The sequence below is a fragment of the Eimeria maxima genome, genomic scaffold (assembly GCF_000499605.1).
Source record: "Eimeria maxima Weybridge genomic scaffold, Emw_scaff204, whole genome shotgun sequence".
NCBI lineage: Eukaryota > Apicomplexa > Conoidasida > Eucoccidiorida > Eimeriidae > Eimeria > Eimeria maxima.
The window spans coordinates 3,773-30,000 of NW_013564925.1; the positions used below are offsets into that span (position 1 = coordinate 3,773).

The 26,228-nt window shown below is 52.8% G+C and overlaps 5 protein-coding genes across 5 annotated transcripts; 3 read left to right on the top strand and 2 right to left on the bottom strand.

Annotated features, from left to right (window-relative positions):
- Nucleotides 1-1,125: 1,125 nt before the first annotated feature.
- On the top strand, nucleotides 1,126-5,922 carry EMWEY_00021560 (tRNA 2' phosphotransferase, putative; the record flags this gene model as incomplete). The annotated part of the gene is made up of 5 exons (XM_013480544.1): nucleotides 1,126-3,258; nucleotides 3,990-4,477; nucleotides 4,697-4,821; nucleotides 5,104-5,273; nucleotides 5,488-5,922. The coding sequence occupies 5 exons, from the start codon at nucleotides 1,126-1,128 to the stop codon at nucleotides 5,920-5,922; spliced, it is 3,351 nt and encodes a 1,116-aa protein (XP_013335998.1).
- Nucleotides 5,923-6,891: 969 nt separating this feature from the next.
- EMWEY_00021570 (hypothetical protein, conserved) lies at nucleotides 6,892-8,311 on the bottom strand (the record flags this gene model as incomplete). The annotated part of the gene is made up of 2 exons (XM_013480545.1): nucleotides 6,892-7,017; nucleotides 7,229-8,311. 2 exons carry the CDS (start codon nucleotides 8,309-8,311, stop codon nucleotides 6,892-6,894), a joined length of 1,209 nt encoding a protein of 402 aa, XP_013335999.1.
- A 755-nt stretch (nucleotides 8,312-9,066) lies between these two features.
- On the top strand, nucleotides 9,067-10,339 carry EMWEY_00021580 (eukaryotic translation initiation factor 3 subunit 11, putative; the record flags this gene model as incomplete). Its single annotated transcript, XM_013480546.1, has 2 exons — nucleotides 9,067-9,432; nucleotides 9,887-10,339. 2 exons carry the CDS (start codon nucleotides 9,067-9,069, stop codon nucleotides 10,337-10,339), a joined length of 819 nt encoding a protein of 272 aa, XP_013336000.1.
- Nucleotides 10,340-10,925: 586 nt separating this feature from the next.
- On the bottom strand, nucleotides 10,926-22,487 carry EMWEY_00021590 (hypothetical protein, conserved; the record flags this gene model as incomplete). Its single annotated transcript, XM_013480547.1, has 8 exons — nucleotides 10,926-11,087; nucleotides 11,878-12,045; nucleotides 12,465-12,805; nucleotides 12,943-14,439; nucleotides 14,694-15,264; nucleotides 15,498-15,981; nucleotides 16,190-16,887; nucleotides 17,136-22,487. The coding sequence occupies 8 exons, from the start codon at nucleotides 22,485-22,487 to the stop codon at nucleotides 10,926-10,928; spliced, it is 9,273 nt and encodes a 3,090-aa protein (XP_013336001.1).
- A 594-nt stretch (nucleotides 22,488-23,081) lies between these two features.
- Nucleotides 23,082-25,355, top strand: EMWEY_00021600 (hypothetical protein, conserved; the record flags this gene model as incomplete). The annotated part of the gene is made up of 4 exons (XM_013480548.1): nucleotides 23,082-23,187; nucleotides 23,401-23,546; nucleotides 23,805-25,062; nucleotides 25,267-25,355. The coding sequence occupies 4 exons, from the start codon at nucleotides 23,082-23,084 to the stop codon at nucleotides 25,353-25,355; spliced, it is 1,599 nt and encodes a 532-aa protein (XP_013336002.1).
- Nucleotides 25,356-26,228: the final 873 nt, after the last annotated feature.

Sequence of the window (26,228 nt, forward strand, 5' to 3'; positions counted from 1 at the left end):
GTAAACGACCAGGGACTCTTGGGGGGACACCACGTGGTAGGCTACAGTTAAGGACTCATACTCTCACACGTAACTCAAACCCCATCTTGACTATTTTACAGTGTAGAGAACTGTTAAATGCTAATTTTCAAAAGCTCAGTAGCCGGTAAGCAACTACGGATACCTCTCCCCATGTCAAGGCGGCTTACAAAGGCAAGGAAGCCTTGCAGTGCACAAACAACAGGAAAATGCATTTATACTTCCTTCCCTTCAGTTTATGTATTTCTCCCTCTGGTGTTTCTTATGCAACCATTATCACGGCCCTAGCAGCTGCTGTGGTGCTGTTAATGGCTCCAGTCCACAGTACTAACCGCACCCCCCACTGGTGCAGCGGGAGGAACAGTCGATATCGACTCTTCTTGTTTTATGTTCTCAATAATTCACTTAGTTCACGAATATGCACTAGATCAAAGCCTCTGTGAAAGGAGGGAAAGGGCAAAACAACAAAAACAAAACGCCAACAAGATGGACCGTCGGCTGTCTGCACACCGGACACCACGGCGGAAACGGGCAGCGAAATAACCGGGAATTATAGAGTATAAATTTGAGAATATTATATTTCACCAGGAATAAAACAATTTGCAAATTCAATTAAATAGTAAATGCCTTCATGATGATGAGTATACCCGACGAAGCTTCCCTGAACCATCATCCAACGCCACCGCGTCGACTGGGCTGAGACCGGAAGACTGCAACTGCTGATCAAGGACTCCCTTGTTTTAATGTTTTAATGAATTATAATTACTGACTTTTAATTGTGTTTAAAGGGTTAAACAAAAAAGCAATAAGGACGGAGGGGAAGGCTGCGCCGCTCCCGCGTCCGAACGGTGGACGAGGCAAAGCAGCTGCAACTGGGGCTGACCTGCAGGCTACTGATGCATTTAAGGAACAAATCGCGGAAGGTTCATGGCCCAAAGGGTATTTCCGTTTTTCTATGCTTTTTAAACTGCAGAAAAAACCTCTCTTTTAGGTGTACAGACACCTCACTCCTGCTGCCCGGCCGTCCACCGCACTCGCTGCCAGCGTCTCAGAACCATTCGCTTTTTTCTTTTCAGCTTCTGCAGCAGCGAATGAAGCTGAACGTAGATGGATGAATACTCGTCTTCTAGGTGTACCGACACCTTTTGCTCCGAAGCCATTCCTGCACAGCAGCGGCAGGAGCAGCAACAGCCTTCATGCCAGCGTCGGTTCCAACAGCCGCAGCGACAGCATCACCACCAGCAGCAGAATTGCTCCTCAGTTGGTGGATTAGAATGCAATGATGGAGAAGCAGCTGCAGCAACAAGAACGGCATCGGCAGAAGCAGCATTTGGGGGGGCGTGCAAGGATGGATCTGCAGGCTTACATACACTCCATATTCCGCGAGAGTGCAGCAGCAGCAGTAGCACTCCAGAGACGGTCGAGCTTCAAGTTCTTCAGAGCACCTGCAGTAACAGCAGCAGCAGCAAAAGCTGCAGTTTGAATAACACGCGTAACAACAGCAGCAGCAGCAGCAAGAGGGACTCATCCTTGGAGAGCACCGGTAGCAGCAGCCGCATCCCATACAGAAGCAGCAAAGACAGCACTTTCTGCAGCAGCAAACCAACAGATATTTGCCACCCCTCTTCGGAGAAAAACAATGGAGACTGCGCGGACAGACAGCAGTCGGCGCCGCTGCTGCCTCAGTCGCACCTGCCGTCGGCGCAACAGCAGCAGCAGCAGCAGCAGCAGCAGCAGGAAGATGAGCCGGTTCCACTTCAGCAATTCCAGCAGCAGCAGCAGCTTTACGATCAGCACCAAGAGCAGCGATTGCGGCAGCAACAGCAGCAGCGTCCGCGGTGGATGCTGCGGCCACCTCCGCAGCACTTGTTGCACCGTCTTGAGAGGGAGGCCTTCCGCTGCTGCTGCCGCAGCTGCTGCGTCTCTTCACCGAAGCTGCTGCAGGTGCATGCATTTAGCTTCCCTCACCCTGCGTGTAGACGCTTGCTGCAGCAGACGGGGTCTGGTGTAACAGCAGCATTAACAGCAGCAGCAGCAGCAGCAGCAGCAGCAGCAAGCCGTGGTGAAGCTACCAACGCTTGGGAAGGACCTACGGTTGGTGCTCAAGAGGGAACGAAGACACAGGGATGCCGTGCTGCCGAAGAGGCAGCAGCAGCTGCAGCAGCAGCAGGTGGTGCCGCAGCTGCTGCTGCTGCGCCGTCGGCCGTCGGACAAACCGCCACTGGTTTGCTGCTGGCAAACAGCAACAACGACAGCAGCAGGGATAGCACCAGCAGGAGCAGTAGTGTTGATTTAAGGAGAATGAGCTGCAGCTGCTGCATGGCTATCCAGCCCCCTGCTGCTGCTGTATCTGCTGCTACTGCTGCTGCTGGCGGGTCCTTTAATAGAACATCCGAAGCAGCTAGCCATGCAGACGCTGCTGCTGCCTATGGCTGTGATGCTGTAGATGCTGCAGCAGCAGCTGATGTTGCTGCAGCAAGTTCTGCTGCTAGTGCAGGAGGAGGGCTAGTAGCTGCTTCGCATGCCGATGTGCAGCAGCGCGGGGTAGGGGGGATGCGGGAGAGCAGCAGCAGCAGCAGCTGGGGCAGCTGCGACAGCATGTGCTGCAAGGGCAGCACAAGTAACGGGAACAGACGTTGCAGGTGTTGTGTGTGCATTGGGTCGACACTGAGGGCTTTTTGCAGCCGAGATAGCAGCAGCAGCAGCAGCAGCAGCAGAGGCAGCAGAGGCAGCAGCAACAGCCTCGAGCAAGGCAGCAGCAACAGCCTTGATTTCCCCCACAAGAACGCGGGTGGCATGTGTGATGAGTACAACGCCGGTGCAGCAACTGCAGGAGCAGCTGCAGCAGATGCTGCAACAGCAACTGCAGCAGGGAGTAGCACTGGTCCTTGTTGCAGTGCGACGTCTGGAGGGACATCCGTAGCTTCCGCAGCATCGGCACGAGCAGCAGCAGCAGCACCTTGTGACGAAGCCGTGTCAGGAGAACAGCAGGATGGTGGTGTAGTGTGTGTATATAAGAGGGAACGGGTTAGGATTGGCAGCAGCAGCAGCATCAGCATTCCCTGCAGCAGCACGATAGAGCGCAGCAGCAGGCGCACGATAGAGCGCAGCAACAGCACGATAGACCGCAGCAGCAGCACTACAGACTGCAGCAGCAGTACTCTAGACCGCAGCAGCAGCACAACGGACCTTATTAGCACAACGACAGAGCGGAGGAGCAGCAGTATAGACAGCAACACCGTAAACAGCAGCAGTACGAGTAGCAGCACGCTACACAACATCAGCAGCAACAACAGCAGTATGATAAACAGCCCAACAGAAGACAATATGAGCAGCAGCAGTATAAGCAGCGGCATAAGCAGCAGCATAAGCAACAGCAACAGCAGCAGCAGCAGCAGCAGCAGCAGCAATTGTTGTATATTATCAGGGCGTTGGAGTTATATATTAATAAAAAGGTTAAGTTTTATCTTAAGACATGGGGCTCCTCTTTTTTCCTTAAAAATTAGAGAAGATGGATTTGTTAGAGTTCGTGATCTTCTCTCTCTTCCTTGCATGCATGCTGTCACCTGGGCAGATCTTAAAGATGTTAGTCTTATACTGCTGCTGCTGCTGCTGCTGCTGCTGCTGCTGCTGTTCCAGTTGCTGCTGTTGTTTTCTCTCTCTTCCTTGCATGCATGCTGCCACTTGGGGCAGATCTTAAAGTTGTTAGTCATATACCTCTCCTGCTGCTGTTCCTGTTGCCGTTGTTGCTGCTTGTTGTTGCTTGTTGTTGCTGGTGTTGCTGCTGCGCTTGCTGGTGTTGCTGCTGCTGTGAATCCTGCTACTGCTCTTTTTGCTGCTGGTGGTGCTGCTGTTAGGTTGATTGTGGTAGGCTGCTGCAGTTGCTGCTTCCTATTAGATAGCCATTGTTGCTGCAGCTACTGTTAGTTATTGTATTGGTGTGCTTTTGCTGCTGCTGCTGATGCTGTCAGGCTGTGGAGGGCAACCACAAGCAACGGTATGAATTAGTCTATGACGAAACAGAGACAGAGACTTGCCCTGCTCTCATTGCGGAGCAGCAACAGCAACAGCAGCAACAGCAGCAACAGCAGCAACAAGCGCACTGCACCGATGATGTGCCGGATGGTGTCTGCTGTAGTGTTGCAGCAGAGAAGGGAAACACCTGCGGTGGCTGCTGTCGTGTTGCAGCAGAGAAGGGAAACACCTGCAGTAGCAACCGCGGCAAATGCCAGCGAAAGACGGCAGCAGCAGCAACAACAGCAACAAAAACGGCAAGTACTTCTTGCAAAAGCAGCAGCATGAATGGGGAGACGTGCCTCTGCAAGCTCGTTGGTTGCGCCGCTACAAGCGAAGAGGCTGCAGCGGCAGCAGCGGCAGCAGCAGCAAAGAGGGTGGAGCGAATGAGCGGCAAGTGGCTGCTAAGAGCCACCCAGGGGCACACCATTCCCTACATACGGAGGTGAGCGGGCAAGAAATAGTTACCGCAGCAGGGCAGCAGCAGTGCAGCAGCAGCAGTGCAGTAGAAGCAGCAGCAGCAGTAGCAGCAGCAAAGAAGCAGCAGCCGCATTGCTTATTGGATGCATAACGATCACGGGGCGATTGTCATTGTGGTTGTGTTGCTGTCTGTTGCCTTTGTTCTTGTGTGCTGCTTCTGCTGCTGTTGCTGCTGCTGCTGCAGCGAGTTATTTATGTTGCGGGTGGAGTCTGCAGCAGAACTGCCGGTTTGCGTCCATGGGACTTATCTATGGAATTGGATGTCCATTAGACATCTTGGCTTACACCGCATGCACAGAAACCATATTCGTGAGGCAGCATCAGCAGCAGCAGCAGCAGCAATAGAAGCAGCAACATTATTGGCAGGATTTACGCACAGAGACGGCATACTCCTTTGTGTAGAGAACCAGCAGGAGCAGCAGCAACAGCAACAACGTAATGTAAACAGCAGCAGGCTGGGGTTAGGGGTAGCCCTTGTGCATATTTGCGCTCGTCTGCTGCCATGAAACTAAATGGTTCTTGTTTTCTGTTTCTTCCGCTGCTCTTGCTACTGCTCTTGCTGCTGCTGCTGCATGCATGTTGCGTCTACAGATTTTGCAACGGGTTTACCAGGCGAAGCAGCAGTATTAAGCGGCATGCGAAGGAATTCAGAAGTTGCGGTGTACATACACCTGGAGAAAGCAATGAAGGAAGGAGCGATCTTCTTTAAATCAAGAAATGGTGTTGTACTAACTGAAGGACTTAATGGCAGATTACCACCGGTAGGGGTTTATACCCATTGCTGCTGCTGCTGTTGCTGCTAGTTCTGCAGACTAATGCTACCGTTGCTGCTAGCCCTGCTGTTAATGCTGCTGTTTCTGCTGCCCTTGCTGATTTATCCGTCATTTTTTGCTGTCGTTGGCAAGCTGTACTGATGCTGTACATCTTATTGCGTTGTTGCTGCTTCTGCTGCTGTTGCTGCTTCTGTTGCTGCAGTGCTTCTTCTCCAAGGTTGTGCTGCTGCGTGACGGAGTAGAATTGATGGTAGATGGCGTTGATTACACAGAAAAATATTTAAATAGAATACCCAAGGCTTTGCTGCTTCTGTCCGAGTCTGCTATATATCGGCAGCAGCTGCAGCACGACTTTGGCTTGCTGCAGCTGTCGCCTTTTGCTGCTCCCACATGCAGCCTTTTAGCTAGACAGAGCAGCACAGAACACCTGGAGGCTGCCCACGATAACAAGCAGCAGCATCAGCAGCAGCAGCAGCAGTTGTCTCAGATGCTACCCACTCGCCTTGGCAGCGGGGAAGCCATTACCCAAGCAGCGACAGCAACAGCAGCAGCCGCAGCAGCTACTGCTGCTGCCGCTGCTGCCGCCGCATCTCAAGATAATGCAGCAACAACAAAACATGTTAACACTGCCTGCTGATATGCAGGCAGATATCCCAACGAAAGGGCAGCTCAGGTGTGAGTACACCTCAGGGAGGGCTGCTGCTGCAGCACCAGCAGCAGCAGCAGCAGTAGCAGCTCCTGCGGCTACTGCTGCTAACGAAACCTTCCATACAGCAGCAGCAGCAAGACACGAGCAGTAGCTGCTTCTGCTTCTGCTGTATAAGAGGGTTTTTTTTTTGAATACAAAGCAGCATCAAAGGGGAGGAAAGTCGTGCTGTTGCTCTGCCTGCTATGCGCGATGCAACCCCAGCAAAGACCGGGGCTGCTTTTGCATGCATGCATACGTCAAGCATGTATGCATGCAACCATGCATGCGTTATTCATTGTTTGCATGCGTTATAAAAAAGCAGTCAGAGCAGCACGGCTCCAGGGATTGACGTGTATTTGTTTGTTTATTTGTTTATCCAGTTACTTGTTTGTGTGGTTGTTTATTTTGTTTGTTTGTTTCTATATGTTTCCTTTGTTGTTTGTTTCTATTTTAGTGGCAATGGGAAGAAGGGAGAAGGAGCTGCGCGGCAAATGGCTGCAGCAGACTAGCTGCACATCCATCTCACGCGCTGCAGCAGCAGCGGCAGCAGCAGCAACAGATGGGTATGTGCATCCCTTTTTTTTCCGCTATATGATTCTTCCTTCTTCTGTAGACTCTCCTCTCTTACGACATTGCTGCGGCAGCGACACGCAGTAGAACTAACAAATGAAACAGCAGCAGCAGCAGCAGCGGCAGCACAGGCGATGCAGGTAGCTGGTAGCTGATCTCAGGTAGCTGAACAGCAGCTTGTTAGACAGTCGACTTGCCAGGCAGTTATGTAGCTAGCTAGTATGCTACTTAGAAAACTAGGCGGCTGGCTAGCTAGCTATCTAGCTGGCTAGCTTCGCTCGCTAGCTCTTTCGCAAGCTAACTAGCTAGCTAGCCAGCTGACGAGAACTACAATGCCTTCAACAATTCCTACTGCTGCGAGTACAACTTGAAAAAAGCTTGAAAAGTAAAGAGCTGCAGCAGCAGCCGCAGCATGTGCTGCTGCAATGTTGCTGCCGCAGGTTGATATTTGTATGGAGTGGAGTGTCTGTACACCTGGATACTCAATCCCGCGCATGCACAGCAAGCCCTACGGGGTCTCTCCCATGGGGGTGCAGCTGTTGCTGCAGCAGCTGCTGCAGCGGGGACAGGGATTGTTGCTGCTATCTGCATGCACGAAGAAGGGAAGTAGAGGATGTGATGCATGCAAAAACTTTAATAAACTGCGCAAGGGTAAACAATTCCTTAAACAAGGAGGCAAACATACACTGCGTCCCAGCAGCAAACGCTCAAGGCTCTGTCCTTCCCCACCATCGCAGCCGCAGCACCTGGTGATGCTGCTGCTATGGCTGCTGCTGCTGCTGCTGCTGCTAGGACTGTTGCATGGCTTCTTAAAGCCCCACCAGCAAGTTGCATCGCCACCGGCAGCAGCTGTGGAGGTATTATTCTCTGACTGGAGTTCCCCATCCTGCTGCTGCTGCTGCTGCTGTTGCTGCTGCCGTTGCGAAGGGCGGTGCTGAGGGGCCTGCAGCAGCTGCAGCAGCTCAATCATTTGCTGCTCATCCATATGGTGTACATACACCTCAAGAAAGCCTTTAAGTAGATCTCTAAGTTCAACGGAAGGAAGATGAGAAGAAAGAAAAAATAGATATGCCTTTAACTCTGCACGACGAAATAAAATTTTATCTTCTTTGTTATTGAGGTGTCTGTACACCCGAGCTCGCTCAGCAGCAGTACCAAAGGTAACTGCTGCCTGCATGCATTGCTGCTGCAGCAGCTGACCGCGGTTGCACTCCTTCTGCCGCCGCCGCTGAGCAGCAGAAGCGTAACGGACCATAGGGAAACTCACATTTCTATGCTGATCCATGTTGACGTTTATTGTGCTGCTGCTGCTGCCAGCAGCAGCAGCAGGATCCCTTGCTGCAGCAGCAGCATCCGCGAGCGCCAATAGTCGCCGATGCTCGGCGAAGTGGAGCGGACCTCCTGGCTTCGCTTCATATATCCAATCATCGCCTTGTGCTGCTGCTGCTGCTGCTGCTAAGGCTGCTGCTGCTGCTGCTGCATCCAAACCAGCAGTAGCACCATCATCTATTGCAGCGCAGCGTGTACGGGGCGCACCATTAGAAACTTCTCCTTCTCTATCTTGTGTTTGTTGCAGCTCCAAGCCTATTGCTTCATGCTCCCGTTGTTGCTGCTGCTGCTCTTCTGTTTGCACATCGAAAAATGCCCTTTGACTTCCTTCTTGTGTAGACAATGTACGGCAACAAGAGAATCTGCAAGGGGCGTTAGACAGCAACAACCTCCTCAGGCCAATGCATGCATGCGTACATGCAATCCTAGGCTGATGCATTTGCAAGAAAGAGTTGCATGCGCACCTGCTGCGTCATCATAGTATAAAATAGTCTATATGTCTCTACACATTACTGCGGCTGTGAAGGACGGTGCAGGGGTTACATGTACACTCCCTACACATAGCAACGAGATACAGCATCTTTAACCTAAACTCCATTTGTACTACAATGCATTAAAAGAAGGTGGGAAAAATAGAGGAAACAGCAGCAACTCGCGCAAGATCATCCGCTGCAACGCGTCGAGACCCAACTAAAGAATTCCTTCCCCGCAGTAAGCTGATCTTCTTATTGATAGACTTTAATAGCTCTATAGCGAATATACTCAATATTTTGGAGGAAAAACCCGTAAAAATTAGTAGACATCTACAAGAAATCGAAATTGTCATGGGGCTGGACTCGCTTACTGCTACATGTACCGTATGCATGCACGCTGTACCTGACTGCCTGGTAGTGGGTGTTTTGGGGCTGGTGGACATGTATTTGTGTTCGACTACATATTTTTCTTAATATACCTTCAACGGCAACAAATACGCTGTCTGTACAGCAGCAGAGTGCTAGGATTTAAGTGCGCAATTACTGTGGGGAAGCAGGCCTCAGCGTGCGGGTGGGCACCTGAATTTTGGTGTTTCTCATGATTAAAATTTAGATTAACTCCTGCAAATACAGCAGTAATTGTTTTCCTTTTCTATTTGTGCGGATAATCGCACCGAATTCTGGGATTTAAGTCGAGGTTTCCACCTGTTCAACTTCGAAAATGTCGGAGCAATCGTTGAGCGTCGACCAGATTCCGGTAGAGGAATTGTTGAATATTCACCAAATGATATTCCAGCCGAGTACTTTGGACCTATTAATAAGTCATCTTGAGAAGGGAATCGCTCAAGGTGGTGCTTCTCCTGACTTGTGCTCCGCTGTCTTGCGCCTGTATTTGCTATACCCCCAGTGCGCTAATGCAGAAGTTGTAAGAAAAATTCTTGTCCAGAACATCGTAGCTCTACCAGAAAATCAATTCGGATATTATGCATGCATTTCTCCTTCTCATTTTCCTTCCCCAGAAGACGAGAAGCGCGTCCAGGATATCCTTACTCTGCAGGAACACATCGAATCCTGCAACTTCAAGGCAGTAAGAAGGACTCTAAACCCTAAACCCTAATCCTGTGCATCGCATGCGTGTCTATGGACGTTTATGGGCGTGACAGGGGCAACTGTATGGGCAACAGCGGCAGCAACAGTAGCAGCAACAGCAGCAGGAGGCTGGCTTGCTTCAAGTGCAGGCCACGAGTTGGCTGACTGCTACTCAGACCCTTTGCTGCTGTTGCATGTCATTTCTTTGTCTTCTGCTTTGATGGCGTTGTCTACAAACTGCCTACATGCTGCGCCTGATACAGCAGCAGCAACAGCACCAGGTGCATGTTTATCGGTGTTTATTTATGTCGTGTTGTTGTACATGTATATTGTTTATATATTTACGTATATGCATATAAACCCTATGAATTAGAGTGAATATAAAATAATATATATAATAGTATATATAATGAATATCTATATATTTATTGTGTATTGTTTGTTGTGTATAGGTATGGGCAATGCTAAGAGAACCAGATATGGCGGATGTGTTGCATACGCCTGGGGTAGTTGACGCCTTACGTCGTTATATATGCGAAGTGCTGCAGCAGACATTTTCTACAATATCTTTATCTGATTTTTGCCAGTTACTGAATTTAAGTAGCAGCAGCAGCACAAGCAGCAGCAGCAGTAGCAACACTACTAGTAGCAGCAGCAATAACACAAGCAGCAATAGCAGCAATGCTGCTGCTGCTGCAGCAGATGAAAAGGTAGAGAAACTTATTAAGACAAGAGGATGGACCATAGAGGAAGGATCGGCAGGAAATAAAGTTGTCCGTCTTAGTGCTAAAGATATTGAATCCCCTAAGGCTGTTGCTACTCGTGCATCTGTTGCACATAAGACAGTAGAAAAGTACCTCTCTCCTGAGGGACTGCAGCAGTGTCTTGCCTTGCTGCAGCCTTAAGCAGCACCACCACAACCAGTAGCAACAGCAGCAACGTAGCTGCAGGAGCAGCAGCAGCACGAGGCTATAGCCGTATTCTGCTGCAAGAGGGCTTGTTCTTGCTTCTGCTGCAGCTGCTGCAGCAGGCTGTTTGGCGAGAAGTAGAGGCCACTATCTCCGCCTCTGAAGAACTACTTTTCTTGTTGTAACAAAAAGACATAAAAAATAAAAAGTGCACAAACAATAGGTAGACAGGAAGCAAGCAGACAATGAGCAGCAGCAGCAGAAAAAGCATAGTAGTGTTTGTCCTATCAGTAGTTAAATTGTTACGGCGGTTGGCAATTGTTAAAATTAGTAAAGAATAAGCGACCGGATACTGCTGCTGCAGCAGCAGCAGCAGCTGCTGCTGCGGTTGTTGCTGCTGCACCAACTGCAACGAAAGCAGCAGAACAACAGCAGCAGCGGCACCACAACGCCACGGCCGCGCTTCACTGCTGCTCCTGCTGCGTCTATTCTCTCTGCACGACGCAGCAGCACCAGCAGTAACAACCTTACTAGCAGCAGCAGCTGTTGCTGCAACTATTGTTGCTGCAGCTGCAGCTGCAAATCAGGGCAGTCTTTTGGAAGTTGTATCTCCGTTCTGCTGTTTGTCGTCTTGCTGTTGCTGGTCTTGTTGCTGCTTCTGGTGGTTCTCCTCCTCTTGCTGCTCTTGCTGTTGCTGCTGTTGCTCCTGCTGCTCCTGAGACAGCCCCAGGGCCTCTACTGTGGTCTGCAAGCAGAGCTGCACTTCGCGTCTTAAACAGCTGCAGCACAACACCATGCAGCAGCAGCAGCAGCAGATTACACCCATCAAGCAGCTTAGGCAACAAAAAAAAAGCAACATGAGTACCAGCAGCAGTAACATCTTGAGCAGCTGCGGCTGTAGTAGCATGAGCAGCAACAGAAGCAACAGCAGCAAGGGTACGCACGCATCATCACAGGAGACGAGGGAAACAAATTTGGGCATCAGCAGCAGCAAATGCGCCTTCCCCCCTGCATCATAACATTCACAGCAGCAGCAAACCACTTCCTTGAAGCCTAGTTCGGCAGCTGTTATGAAATTCTCTACAAAACCATACAGCAGCAGCAGCAGCAAAGAACTCAAGCAGCAGCAACTGCAGCACCACCAGCAGCAGCAGCCAACATCTATCTGCAACACTAACGCCAACAGCACCATAAATCCCACCACCAGCATCAACAACAGCAGCAGCAGCAGCATGATACCTGCTAGTTGCATGAGGGTAGAGATCTTTGTTGATGAGTTTTGTGCAGAGGTAGGAGCAGCACATTGGAGTGTACGTACACTAGAGAATACTAACTCTAATAAACGAGGGTCAACACCACTATATAACTGCAGCAGCAACACAAAAAACAGAATACTGCTCCTTCTGCTGCTGCTGCTGCTCTTGATGCTACAGGTGCAGATGTAGCTGCTAATGCTGAAGCTGCTGCTTCTAGCGGCGTTGTTGCTGGTGCTACTGCTGCTGCTGCTGATGCTGCTGTTGAAGCAACAAACGAACCTCTGGCCCTCCTGGGGCGGCATCCGCGTATGCCCTAACGACACGGTCGCACTGCTGCAGCAGCAGCGGCAGAAGGAACTCTTGTCTTGCTGCTGCTGCTGCTCGTGCTGCTTCGCGTGCTGCTGCTGATGCATGCGTCCCTTCAAGATACACTTCATCTGGGTTGCGCTCTTCGCAAACCCTAAAAAACCTGTAAACAGCAGTAGCAGCAGCAACTGCAGCAGCAGCAATTAGAGAACCAGCAGGAATTGCAGCAGCACTCTGAAAAGACTGCCACTTTTGCTGCGCTGCAGCATACTGAGATGCACAGACACTGCAACTGCAGCAACAACTCACAAAGAAAATGCCTCCCTTGCGAAGGTCGATGGGGCCCTCATATCTGTGCATGCAAGCTGCAGCACCGAAGCCTGCAGCAGCAGCAACAGCAGCAGCAAAATATAGACAAATATTATCCATCCCGGCTTAGTAACACCTGCTGCAGCTGCTGCTCGGAAGTGCCGCTGCTACGTGTAAGACTGGTGCCGCTACTTCTGTTCCTGCTGCTGCTGCTGCTGCTTGGCGCATGCAGAGTGGGGAGGAGAACGTACGAGATCGGCTAAAGTATCAGTAGCCCATTGCTGCTGCTGCTGCTGCTGCAGCACTGTAGCAGCAATGCGCAGCACCCAACGCCGCAGCAAGACGACCTCCGGACTATCGCACAGTTGCTGTTGGTGCTGCTGCTGCAGTTCGTGCTGGATGTGTTGCACCTGCTGCTGCAACTGCTGTTGTTCATGCAGAAGCTGCTGCAGTGTCTGTTGATGACTGGGGCTGCATGCATACGGAGGCGGTGGTGGCTGCTGCGGGAACAGCTGCTGCTGCTGCAGATACAGCTCGTTTGCTGCACCTGGAGGCAGGTAGGAAGGAGCGCTAAAAGGCTGTGGCAAATGAGCTGCAGCACACACGCAAACCCTAAAACCCGAACCCTAAACCCTAAACCCTAAACCCCCAACCTTAAACCCTAAGTCCCAACTCCCTAAACCCTAAACCCTAAACCCTAGATGATGTGAGTTACTGCTGTTGGCTTACTTTGGACAGCTTGTTGATGCTTAAGTAAGAGTTGCTGCACCTGCTGCTGGCGTTTCTGCAGTTGCTGCAGCTGCTGTTGCAGTTGCTGCTGCTGTTGTTGCTGCTGCTGCACGAGGCCGTGATCATCTGTGGCGAGCTGCAGTAGCGCAGATGCGACGGCGCCCCACAGCTGCTCCAAAGTGTTCGGGGATACTAGTGGATGCGCTGCTGCTGCTGCTGCTGCCGTTGCTGCTGCTGCTGCTGCATCTTCACAGAGAGTGCATACAGCCTGTGCTGCCAATGCCCAAAACCCAACATCACGAAGACGGAGGTCGCAGCGAGTTGCTGCAGCAGCAACAAAGTGCTGCAGCACTAGAGGGACACACCGTAACACAGCATCTAGTGTTGTCGTCTTGCATGAATCATGCTGCTCCTGTTGCTGCTCCTGCTGCTGCTGCTGCAGATCGGCATATATTGCCTTAACGATGGCCTGTCTAAAGAACTGCAGCAGCAGCAGCAACGCCGAGCTGCCAACAGCAAGACTAAGAGAATCCCCAAATAGACGAAGAGGATCTAAGAGAACTCTGCATAGTTCATCTAGTAGGCAGAGCATTATGTCTCCAGATGCAGCAGCAGCAGCAGCAGCGGGTGCAGCAGCAACAGCAGCAGGTGCACCAGCAGGCAGCAGCTGCAGCAATCGGCTACATGTCATTAGCTGCACACTTGTGAGCCTAAAGGAGCAACAGAGAGGCAATTCATCTTTTAGACATGCTGAAGCAGCACTTGCTGCTGCTCCTGCTGCTGTTGCTGTATCGTCCGCTGCTGCTGTCTCCTTTCCATTAGCAGCAGCAGCAGCCGTTGCTGTTGTTGCTTTTGTTGCTGCTGCTGCTGCCGTTTGCTGCAGCGGCAGGAAACGCCGCAAGTCGATCCGCTCCCGCATTTCATCAAGCATTGCTGTGGTGGGTGCGGCCGCGGCAGCAGCAGCAGCGGCTGCTGCAGCTGCTGCAGCGGCAGGTGTGCTGCTGGTGCTGCTGCATGTAGTGCTCTCTGGCTCGAATGGATTTGTTGACCTGGGTTGATGCGCTGCTGCTGCTGTCTGAGGACTGCCCCCGCTAGCAGCAGCAGCGGCAGCAGCAGCAGCAGCTGCTGCTGCATGCGGCTGCAGCCGCAAACACGACGTGATGGCTTTGGCACTACTGTCGCTTTTCTTGCTTTTGCTGCTGCTGCTGTTGTTGCTGTTGCTTGCCGCCGTACCTGCTGTTGGCCAGCCGCGGTCGGAGGGCAACTGCAACAGCAGCTGTTGCTGTTGCTGTTGCTGCTGAGGACACTCTGCTAGCAGCCGTCCGTCTGCTGCAGCAACAAACTGCTGCACGCTGCTGCTTACCACCTCCCAAGAATACCAAGGGCCTTGCTGCGCGTCAGCGGCTGCTGCTGGAAGATTCACTTGCTGCTGCAACAGCAGCTGCCGTTGTTGCTGCAGCCGCTGCTGCTGCACGGACGTCCGTGAGTTACTCCCAGCTGCGGCAGCAAACAACTCAAGCAAACGCAATCTGCCCATATGTCAATACAGCAGCAACAGCAGCAGCAAACGCAACAACGGAAACAACTGCAGCCGCAACAAAGACAACAGGAACTGCCAGGAGGACAGCCGAAGCAGCCCAAGCAGCACGGGTTAGAAAGCCAGCTGCAGCATCAGCCAAGCGCCCACCAACAGCGGCTGCAAAAGGACCGGCAGCAGCAGCAGCAGCAGCAGCAGCAGCAGCAAAGCTTACCAGCCGCTGCAGGGGGCAATGAAAGAGGAGTTGCATGACGATAGAAGAGAGGAGGTGCAGTTAACAGCCCCAACGCCAGCTGTATAGACACTGCATGCTCAACTAATCCTGTTGATGTTTCTGCTGTTGCTGCTGCTGTTGTTGCTGCTGCTGTTGCTGCTGCTGCTGTCGCTGGTGGTGGTGGTGGTGGTGGGGGTGGGGGTAGTCGCGCTGCTGCTGCTGCTGCTGCTGCCGCTGCTGTTGCCCGTTGAGCAGCAGCAAACTCTAGAAGATCAACTAAAGAAGACATCACTGCTTCTGCTTCTTGTGCCCCCAAAGAGCTGCGCAGCTGCAGCTGCTGCTGCTGCTTCTCCTGTTCTTGCTGCTGCTCTCCATTGATTGTTTGCTGCAGCGCATGCAGCGGCGGAAGCAAATTCCTTGCCAGCTGCCAATACACCGCCCAACCCATTGCCCACAATGTTGTCGTCTGCTGCACCTCGCTGCTGCTGCTGCTGCTGCTGCTGGATGTGGGGTCTACAGCAGCAGCAAACTGCGCACGGCGATACAGCTGCTGCAACATTTCCACCGGAACCTGTAGTAGCAGCAACAGCAACAGCAGCAACAGCAACAGCAGCAACATTGATGCCTGCTGAAGCAACCACGAGCGCACGTAGGCTGAAGGCACCTGGTGCAGCAGCAGCAGCATCGATAAGCAACAGCACACACGACAGCAGCAGCATGCATGCGAACAGTTCAAGGATCTCAACAGACGCTGACAGCAGCAACAGCAACAGCAATAACAACAGCAGCAGCAGCGCGACTGACAGGTACTGCAGCAACCGAGAGAGTAAGGACATCCCCAATGGCGACATTTGCTGCCAGCAGCAGCTCTTGAGGAAGGACTTTTTGTGCTGCTGTTGCCGCCTGTAGTGTAAGCAGCAGCGCAGCAGCAGATTCAAGTACAAGTTCTTCCCCTTCCGAATCCTCTCTACCTTCTGTTGCAGCCTGCTGCTGCTGTTGCTGTTGTTGCTGCTGTTGCTTCTGTTGCAGAGCAGATGCGTAGTGCAGCAGCAGCACACGCACGCCGTCAACAGCAATAACGAGTGTCTCAGCCCATTGCTTTGCCTCGCTCTCCATGCTGTTGTTGCTGCTGCTGTTGTTGCTGCTGCTGTTGCTGTTACAGGTGCTGCTGCTGCCGTTGCTGCTGCTGCTGCTATTGCTGCTGCTCTGTTCATCCTTCAGGGCGGTCAACCTCACGTATGCGCTGCAGACGTCCAGCAAAGTTGTCGTCAGTATGCGAGACACACACCTACAGCAACAGCAGCAGCAACAGCAAGAAGAGGATGAGCAGAAGCAAGAGCATGAAGATCAGCATGAAGAACAGCAACAACAGCAGACACATGATCATCATCGCCAGCAGGACAAACATGACACCACCACCACCGCCACCTCCATCAACATCAGCAGCATCAGCAGCAGCAGCAGCAACAGCAGTAGAAGCAGCAGCAGCAGCATACCTAACAGAGTATTGTTTATAATAATTATAATTATAATTTAATACAAGGGGAAAAGATCTTAATGCAGCAATTAAACTTTTTAGTGCACAATGACGAAGAGAAGATCTGCTGTCTGCTGCTAATACACCTAAATGCATATATGTTGCTGCTGTTAAGCTCTCCTCTAAATCAATCTCCTCATGCTGCTGCTGTTGCTGCTGCTGCTGCTGTTCGTGCTGCTGTTCATGCTGCTGTTGCTGCTGCTGGGCGCTGAGCGGCTGCTGCTGCTGAGGCGCCCAAAGAGGCTCGAAAAAACGTAAAGAGGAAGCAAACGGCACAAGCAACAGACGTGTCTCCGTTGCTCCTGCTGCAGTTGCTGCTGTTGCTGCTGCTGCTTGTGGTGTTGCTGCTGCTGCTGCCGTTGGTGATAACGCCATGAGACTGCCTTTGTCATCTTCCAGTGCTCCTGTTGCTGCTGTTGCTGCTGTTGCAGCAGCAGCAGCAGCTCGTTTGCGTCTCTTTTTTCCTAAGAAATCTGCAAGAGACCAAAGAAGACCAATGCATCGATAAGAGAAGCAAGAAGCAAATCCACCAGATATATCTGCTGAACCTGCTGCTGCTGCTGCTGCAGCTGCTGCAGCTGCCTCGCTACTGCTGCTGCTCCCTTCCTCAGATATCGCCAACGCTGCCACTGCTGCTGCCAGCACGTGCGTCAGTGGCTGCAGCAAACATAGCAGCACAGACCTCACAGCATCCATACAAGCAGCAAAACAAGCAACAAAACAGCAGTAGCAGCAGCAGCAGCAGCAGAAGACCCCCTGGCATGCAAAATACCAGAAGTAGCAGCAGCACATCCATCAAGGACCACAAGCAGCATTGGTTGCTGCAGCAGTAGCACTGTCTTTACATAGCAGCAACAGCAGCAACACCAACAGCAGCAGTAGCAGCAGCAGCAAGACGGGCGTACATGCACAGGAATATCCTCTCCATAGTCATGAACGATTAACTCCATTAGCGCTAAGACCTCCCTACGGTCAGCTATGCAACCAGGAGAATGAACCCGCTGCTGCTGCTGCTGTTTGCTGGTGCTGCTGCAGCAGATGCTGCTGGTATCCCAGCTGCTGTTGCGTGCCTCAGCAACAGCCGATACGACGGCACGGAGTTCATGGGGTACCTGCTGTGCTGCTGCTGCAGCAACAGCAGCAAGAATCAGTAGCCAAGCACGGGGCCGCAGCAGCTGCCCTCGTGTCTGCAGCAGCTGCTGCAGAGACCGCAGCGCAGCAAAACGTGACACTCCATTTGCTGCTGCTAGCAACCTGCATAGACACTGCAGCGCTAGACACTGAAGCTCCGCCTCTGCTGTTGCTGCTGCTGCTTCTGCTGCTGCGGTCTCCTCGGGGCAGGCAGCAGCAGCAGCTGCTGCTGCTGCAGCGCAGCAAGAGTTTATTTCCGGCAGCAGCAGCTGCAAGAACAAAGACAAACACCTCACTGCTTCTACTCTTGCTGCTGCACTTAGCTGCGGTGTATCTGCAAGAGCAGCAAAAGCCAATATATCCCTCTGCTCTTCCTCCTCACCAGCTGCAGCAGCTGCTGCTGTTGCTGCTGCTGAGGAGGCACGGGGTACAGAGTTTTGTATAAGAAGCGGCAGGCGGTCGACGTTGTACAGCAGCAGCAGCAACAGTCGTCGCCAGCAGGGAGGCAGCAGCAGCGCCTCGCTGCTGCAGCTGCTGCTACTGCTGCTGCTGCTCAGTCTTTCAGTTCGAGGGCCAATAAAAGGCTCCAGCGAGTTGCTGCTGCACCCTTGCCACGGTGCTGCAGAATTGCTGCCTGATGTTGTTGTTGCTGCTGCCGTTGCTGCTGCTGCTGTGGCTGAGATAGCTGCTGCACATCCCGATATCTGACAAGGCCCTCCTGTGCTGCAGCAACAGCGTGCTGCAGTGTCTTGGTGGTCCAGCTGATGCTGCGTGGGGCGTCCGCTTGCGGGGGAATCCGCGGCAGCAGCAGCAGCAGCTGCTGCTGCTGCTGCTGCTGCAGGCCCCACAGCCGTAGTGGCGGAAGAAGCCTTCAGCAACAACAGCAGCAAATACTGTGCATGCGCATGCAGTGCAGCCTTTAGGCCTTGATATGTCAGCTGTCTAGACAGCAGCCCAAATGCAGCTAATTCTCCTTTTCCTGCTGCTGCAGCTGCAGCTGCTGTTGCTGCTGCAGCAGCAGCAGACGCTGATGCAGACGACGCCGGAGACGGTGGTTGCAGTGGTTGCACGGTGCTGCTGCTGCTGCTGCTGTTATCAGAAGCAGAAGGGCCTCGTAAAGCTATGGGGCAAGCAGAAGATGCAACAGACACGGCAGCAGCAGCAGCAGCTTCTGCTGCTGCTTCTGCTGCATGCGCACTTAACCCTAAGTCCCTCCAGTATGCTGCTGCTGCTACCACAGCCTCTGACTGTCCTTCATTCGCTGCTGCAGCTACTACCGTTGTATCATCATCATCATCATCTGCTGCTGCTGCTGTTGCTGCTGCTGTTGTTGCTGACGCTGGCTCCATCAATAAAGCAGGCATACCATAATCGGGAGGAAAATCGAGCTCCACCACCTGCTGGTGCTGCTGCTGCTGCTGTTGCTGCTGCTGTTGCTGCTGGTCAAGAGGCGGCAGCTCTTCTAGTGCCCGCAGACAGAGCAGCCAACAAGAAGGGGAGAGGATGCTGCCTAGGTTAGATATAGCAGCAAACAGGAAGGAGCGAGCAGCAGCAGCAAGCTGGGAGACCTGCTGCTGCGGCAGCTTGCTGCTGTTGCTGCTGCTGCTGTTGTTGCTGCTGCTTGTGCTCTTGGTGTCACGTCTCCCAAACAACCAGGTAAAGGCCTCCGAGCTTGTTAGACCGAGAGAAGCAGCGGCACCCCCTGCAGCAGCAACAACGGCAGCAGCTGCTGACGAGCTGCTGCTGGTGCTGCTGCTGCTGCTGGTGCTGCTGCTGCTGTTGCTGCGGTGCAGGTGGCTAGTGGAGTCTTGCGCTGCTGCAGCAGGAGCAGCAGCACTGCCCATTGCTGCATACAAACAGAAGCGCATTACTGCCTGCAGCGTTGCAGTTGCTGCAGCAGCAACGCGCAGCAAGCAGCAGACGAGCAGAAGCTGGTAGCAGCAGCAGAGCAGCACATTCGTTGTTGCTGCCGCTGCTGCTGCCTGCCCAGGCCAAGTCAAGCCCAACTCCTTCTTGCTGCTGCTGGTGGTGCTGCTGCTAGTTGCTGCTGTCTGCAGAGTAAGAGAGACATGGGCTGTCAGTACTAGACCTAAGGCCGACACCACCGGACTCCACCCTGCAGCAGCAGCAGCAAAGCAGCAAGCTTGCTGCTGTGTCAGCGGTAAATCAAGTGGCTGCCGCAGCAGCATTTGCAGCCTCCTCCGCTGGTGCTCAGGGTCTGCTGCTGCTGTAGCTGCAACAGCAGCTGCTGCTGCAGCGGGCGGTGCAGCAGCAGCAGCCTCCAATGTCGCAGCAAGCAGCGCCTCTACTGAGAGCAGCAAGCCAGACAGCGACAGGTGCAGCAAACGCGCCCTTGAGACAACAGCAGCAGCAGCTGCTGCTGCTGCAGCTTCCTCCTCTGGACATCCAAGAGCAGCGCAGCACTCGAGCAGCCGCGGTGCTGTATCCCATACTTCATACCCAGCAGCACCAGCAGCAGCACCAGCACCAGCAGACTCTGCTGATGAGGCCTTGCTGCGGAAGCTGCTGCTGCTGCTGCTGCTACTGCTGCTGCTGCTGGTGCTGTTCCCCGCCTGCTGCTGCAGCTCACGAGAACCAAATCCTATGGAACTCACTGATCCGTGTCTTGCTGTGCCAGAAGATTGTATACTACCAGCAGCAACTGCAGCAGCAGCAGCTGCTGCTGCTGCTGCTGCTCCACTAGCGGGCCCGCTAGTGCTCCTACGTGGGCTGCTAGTACGACTGCTGGTGGTGCTGCTGCATCTGCTGCTGCACTGCAGCAAAGCAGCATCGCGCGAAAGCATTCCTAGCCGCACCTTGCTGCTGCTGCTGCTGCTGCTGTTGTTGCTGTTGCTGATATTACTACTGCTGTTGATGCTGCTGCTGCTGCTACTGCTGCTACTGCTACTGCTGTTGCGGGGCGGCAGCGCAACCCAGTAGCCAGATGCCTCCCTCCTGGCAGCAGCAGCAGCAACACGCATGGCTCCTACAGCTGTGCGTACACCTGAGCTCCGGTGCTGCGCTGCAGTAGCAGCAGCAGCAGGGTTCTCAGAGAGCTGAAAGGCATCTCTGTGCAGCAGCAGCAGTTGCTGCTGCTGCTCTGCAGCAGAAGCAAAGCATATCTGATGGATGGTGCGGCTGAATGTCTCGAGGATCTGCCCCAAGAGGCGACGAGGAGGAGGTCGTGTTGTTGTTGTTGCTGCTGCTGCAGTTGCTGCAGCTGTTTCTCCTCCTTCCCCACTTGTACTAGCAGCACCCTGAGCTGCTGCTGCAGCAGGGGGCTCCGGGGCGTCTAGCTGCAGCAGCAGCACAGGGTCGCTGCAGCAAACAGTCAGAGCTTCAAGAGCAGCAGCTCTCACCCAATCTGCTGCTGCATCTGCCAGGCGCTGCAGCAGCAGCAGCAGCGGAGTTGCCTGCTGCTGCAGCAGTGGGAGGTACATATACACAAGCAGCACAACAAGCCTTACCGCACGCAGCAGCACGGGCTTCTCCGGGTGCTGCTGCAGCAGGAGCTGCTGCAGCACGGGGCACAGCTGCTGCTGCAGCAACTGCAGCAAACCTGGCAGCAGCAGAGGCAGCGACGGGTACTGCAGCAGCAGCGAAGTCCATAGATGGAGGCAAACAGAAGCAGAGAGAGACAAACCACCAAGCCATGCTGCAGCAGGAGCCATTTTGCCGGTGCTGCTACTGTTGCTGCTGCTGCTGTTGCTGCTGCTGTTGCAGGACTGCAGCAACACGTGCGTCAAATCCCCAAGCAGATCCAACAGAGCCCTTCCGGCCCGACCTGGCTCCCTCTGCTGCAGTAGAATATGCTGCTGCTGCTGCTGCTGCTGCCGCTGCCGCTGCTGCTGCTGCTGCTCTTGTAGTGCCCCACCAACAAGACAGCCTATGAGCTGCTCAAGCCCTGCACAAGCGCCATGGAAGAGGGACGCGTTGGTTGCAGCAGCAGCAGCAGCAGCAGCTTTGGAGTGTGTGGCAGCTGCAGCAGCAGCAGCAGGAACAGCAGCAGATGCAGAAGGAGCTGCTGCTGCTCCTATGAACCATACAAAGAGACGCGCGAGTCTATGAACAACTGCAGCATCAGCAGCAACTCTTGCTTCTGGTGCAGCAACAAGAAGCGCAACCTGCAGCACACGGATCTGTAGCTGCTGCTGCTGCTGCGGTTGCTGCTGCAGTGCCTGCTGCATAAGATCCTCCAGCACCGACACCAGCAACAAGACATCCGATGCTGCTGCTTCTGTTGCAGCAGCAGCAGCAGCAGCAGCGGTATCCATTCCCAGTCCTTGTTTCTGCTTCAGCCCATCCCGCTGCACCGTCTCCAGCTGCTTCTCTGCCTGCTGCTCTTGCTGTTGCTGCTGCAGTAGCGGGGCCTGGGGTGTCATGAGCAGCCGCCGCTGCAGGTGCAGCAGCAGGCACCGCAGCAAGTTTGCTGCTCCAAGCAGCAGCTTTATGTTTTCTGTCTTTGTTGCATCGCGAGCAGCAAGAAGAATATCTCTAACGGGGAACGCAGCAAGAAGACTTGCTGCTGCTTCTGCTGCTGCTGCTGCTGTTGCTGCACCTGATGCTGTTGCTGCTGCACCGTGCTGCGATGCTGCTGCAGCAGACCGCTGAACTGCAGCAGCCAATACAGGCAAACCCTCGCTTAGTCTGTCCATGTGCTGCTGCAGCAAAGCAGACGCAGCAGCACAGGACTCTTGCAACCTGCTGCAGCTGCTGCTGCTGCTGCTGCCTGTCCTCTTCTTGCTGTCCTGCAGCAGCGCCTGCAGCTCCCTATCTACAGCTCTGCATGCTTCAAGTGCTGCTTCACGCTGCTCACGCCAAGGAATTCGAGCTGCTTCTGCTGCTTCCGTTGCTGCTACTGTTGCTGCTGCTGCTGTTGGTCCTTCTGATGCGACTGGTGCGGCTCCTGCTGCTGCTGCTGTGGCTGCCGCTGGAGGAGGTGGCGGGGGGTCTGGACCTGCTGGTCCTGCACAGAATTCGGAGGAAGTTGGACCATTCGCTGCTCCTACTGCTTCTGTAGTTGCTGCTACCGCTGCAGCAGCAGATGTTGCTGCTGTTGCTGCTCTCGATGCTGCATCATCTGCCGCTGCAGGCGTGTCGGCAGCGCCATCTGCTGCTGCTGTCATTCTCGCCTACTGCTCATGTTGTTGCTGTTGTTGCTGCTGCTGTTGTTGCTGCGGCTGCTTATTCTCTAGCTGCCGTCACTGCTGCTGCTGCTGTTGTTGTTGATCTTGCTGCTGCTGCTCGGACCCCCCAAGATCTTGCTGCGGGCTCTGAAGCGCCCATCTGTCTCTATAGCGGCTGTCTTCAGGCCCATACTGCACTACAATATGCTTCTGCTGCTGCTGTTGTTGCTACTGCTGTTGCTGCTGCTGTTGCTGTTGTTGTTGTTGCTGCTGCTGCCTAGCTTGCTGCAGCGGATTCCGCAGCGATGCAGCAGAAGTAAGACAGTCTGCTGCAGCAGCAGCTCTCTGCTGCAGTATTTAAATGGACTTGATAAATATATCTCACTTTGTTGCTGCTGCTGCGAGAACTACTACAGGATGCCTTCTGCTGCTGCCTGCTGCTGCTGCTGCTACAGCCCCAGTCGCCGCTCCGCTGCAACCGCAGTAGCAGCAGGAGGCAGCAGCAGCAGCAGCAACTGCTTATGGGCTCGCTGCTCGATAGCTGAGGGGAAATTTATGTAACGACTGGAGGCCAAAGGAGGCAGACGACTCCCAATGACCCCAGACACTGCAGCAACCACAGCAGTAGCAACCGCAGCAGCAGCGGGACTGCTGGAGCAGGTGGAGTCTACTGCAACAACAGCAGCAGCAGTACCGTTCGGTGACTGCTCTTTAGAGGATTTTTTTGTTGTACTTTTACTGCCTTAAGGGGCACAGTGTCTGTTGCTGCAGCAGCAGCAGCAGCAGCCGAAGGGATAGTAGCGGCTCCAGCCAGCCGTGTCAGCAGCGCAAAAGCAGCAGCAAAAGGCAGCAGCAGCAAGAGCAGCAGCAAGAGCAGCAGACATCCCGCAGATGTTTTCTTCTTGCCCGATAGGAAGCCTTGAGCCCGTAGGGGACCTGCATCTGGAACCTCAGCGTTCTTTGCAGCAGCAGCAGCAGCAGGAGCTACAACAGCAACGATTACAGCAGCAGCAGCAGCAGCAGAAATATAGGGGTCGATTAGTTTGTATAGAGTGTGGGGCCCCAGTAGAGTGTATATACAGGGCGTTCCCTCCTGGCTCGGATAATATCCGTCTAGTTTGCTGCAGCAACTGCAGCAAACTAGCAGATCCTTATGTGCAGCATGACTCCCTGCTGCTAGCATTAGATCTGCTGCTGCATAAACCTCAGGTGTATAGGCACCTCCTATACAATAGGAAACCCCACACAAGGGGGTCCGTTCCCCCTAGCATAATTAAGTTTACTGTTGCATGCGTTTTCTTTGATGCTTATCTAGAGTGGTTCCTGCTGCACTCCCCCCAGCATAGACACCAGCAGCAGCAGCCGCAGCAGCAACCGCAGCAGCCGCAGCAGCAACCGCCGCAGCAGCAGCAACCACAGCAGCAGCAGCAGTACAGTCAACCGGAGGAAACAGATCCAGACTGCTTCAGCGACACCAGCAACAGCAGATCTGCAGATGGTGTGCAGCAGCAACGGGATGGTGCATCTGCTGCTGCTGTTGCTGCAGAGCTGCAGCAGCAGCAGCAGCGGCAGCCGCAGAAGCGGAGTAACTGCAGCAGAAGACGGAGTCTCTTCCGGCGGCCGTCAGTGTTAGCGCTGCTTGCATGCGGTTTTGCTGCTGTCTTCTCTCCTCATAGAAAATACTGCAACAGCAGCAGCAGCAGCAGCAACAGCAGCAGCAGCAGCCGTCTTATGCATGGCTGTCACCTTGCAGCAGATAGCAGCCCGCTGCTGCTGTCGGAGCACCTCCCCAATATAGAAGCAGCAGCAGCAGCAGATCCTGCAGCAGCTGCAGCACCAGCAGCAGCACGTGAATGTGGTGCGTCTAGCTGCTCGTATAGTGAGGAGAGTTCTTCTATAAACAGCAGCAGCAGCAGCAGCAGCAGCAACAGCAGGTCCTGCAGCAGGAGCAGATCCTGCAGCAGCAGCAACAACAGAAGCAGCAACGGGAAGAAGTGCAAAAGGTCTTCTTCCTCAAAGCGTGGTCCATCCACCCTTCAGCAGCAGCAACAGCAGCAGCAGCAGCAGCAGCGGCAGCAAGAGTTCCATTCAGTGCAGCACATGCGTACATCGTCTGCTGCAGCAATAGAGCAGCAGCTGCTCGTGCTGCTGTCTTCTGCTGCTGAGCTATTTGCCTTCTTAGCTACTGCTGTCCTTCTTACTTGGTTATATTTTATATGGAGAAAGAAGACAATGCCCTCTGCTGCTGCTGCTCCCGCTGCTCCCGCTGCTGCTGAGTCTCCTGCTGCTGCTGCTCCCCCTCCTCCTGCTGCTGCTCCTCCTGCCGATGCTGATGCTGCTTCTGGCGCTGGTGGAAACACCGCAGCAACAGCAGCAACAGCAGCAAGGGCAGCAACAGCAGCACCAACAACAGAACTAACATCAGCAGGACAAGCAGAAACAGCAGAAACAGCAGCAGCACAGCAGTCACCAGCAGCAGCAGCAGCACAACCAGCATCAGCATCAGCAGCAGCAGCAGCAGGAGAGGAATTCGAGCTAGGTGTACTACTAACAGCATTAGGTCTATCTTTATATAGTAAGGTAGGGGCATTATTAATCATGGGATGGAGGGAGGCGCTGCTGCTGCGTCATTGTGTTGCTGTCTTAGGGTTTAGCAGCAATATAGTAGCAATAAATGTATTCTTACATCCTCATCATCCTGCTGCTGGTATATTTATTGCTGCTGCTGCTGCTGCTGCACGTGCTGCTGTTCGCGCCGCTTTCTGGGTCGTATTACAAGGTGCTATACCGGCTGCTGCTGCTGCTGCTGCAGCAGCAGCAGCAGCAGGAGAAACACAACTAGATAAGATACTTAGGCTTCTTATCTAAACATTTATTTTTGTTTATTCTTTGGCGTTCTTATTGACATGATGCAGCAGCAGCAACTGCAGCAACTGCAGCAAATGCAGCAAATGCAGCAAATGCAGCTATTGTAGCTATAGTAGGAACTGCAGCAAGTGCAGCAACTGCAGCAACTGCAGCAACAGCAGCAGCAACACGACAGCAAAGAGGAGAAATAGCGAATGCACAAGATAAGGGAATAAGAACACAACAAACAAAAGAAAATACAAATAAATAGATAAATAAATAAAATACATTTATAATTAATAAACAAAGTAAATAAATAAATAAATAAAATAAAATAAATAAATAAATAAATAAATAAATAAATAAATAAATAAAATAAATAAATAAATAAATAAAATTGTAAACATAAAGAGAGAAAAAGAGAAAGAGACGAAGAGAGACGAGGAGAAAAGAAGAGAGAAATAGATAAATTATATTTATTGTCCTTTTTTTTTAGTTAATTTATTAATTGTTTAATTAATTTAATTAATTAATTTAATTAATTTAATTTAATTAATTATATTAATTAAATTAACTAAATAATTTATTTAATTTATTTAATTTATTAATGAATAATAATATAAACAGAAACAAACAATAAAGAACAGCAGCAACATAATACTTAATGCACGTACTGCTGCCGCAACAATAGCAGCAGCTACTGCTGCAGCAACAACAGCAGCAGCTACTGCAGTAGTAGCAGCAGCAGCAGCAGCACGGCCTGACAGGTTATAATATAGCCACAGATTAGCCCCCTCTAAACCCTAAACCCTAAACCCTCGTTTGCGTCTCTATTAGAGAGAGCAACACTAATATCATCTGTTGTTGCTGTTGCTGCTGCAGCCCTGCATGGCT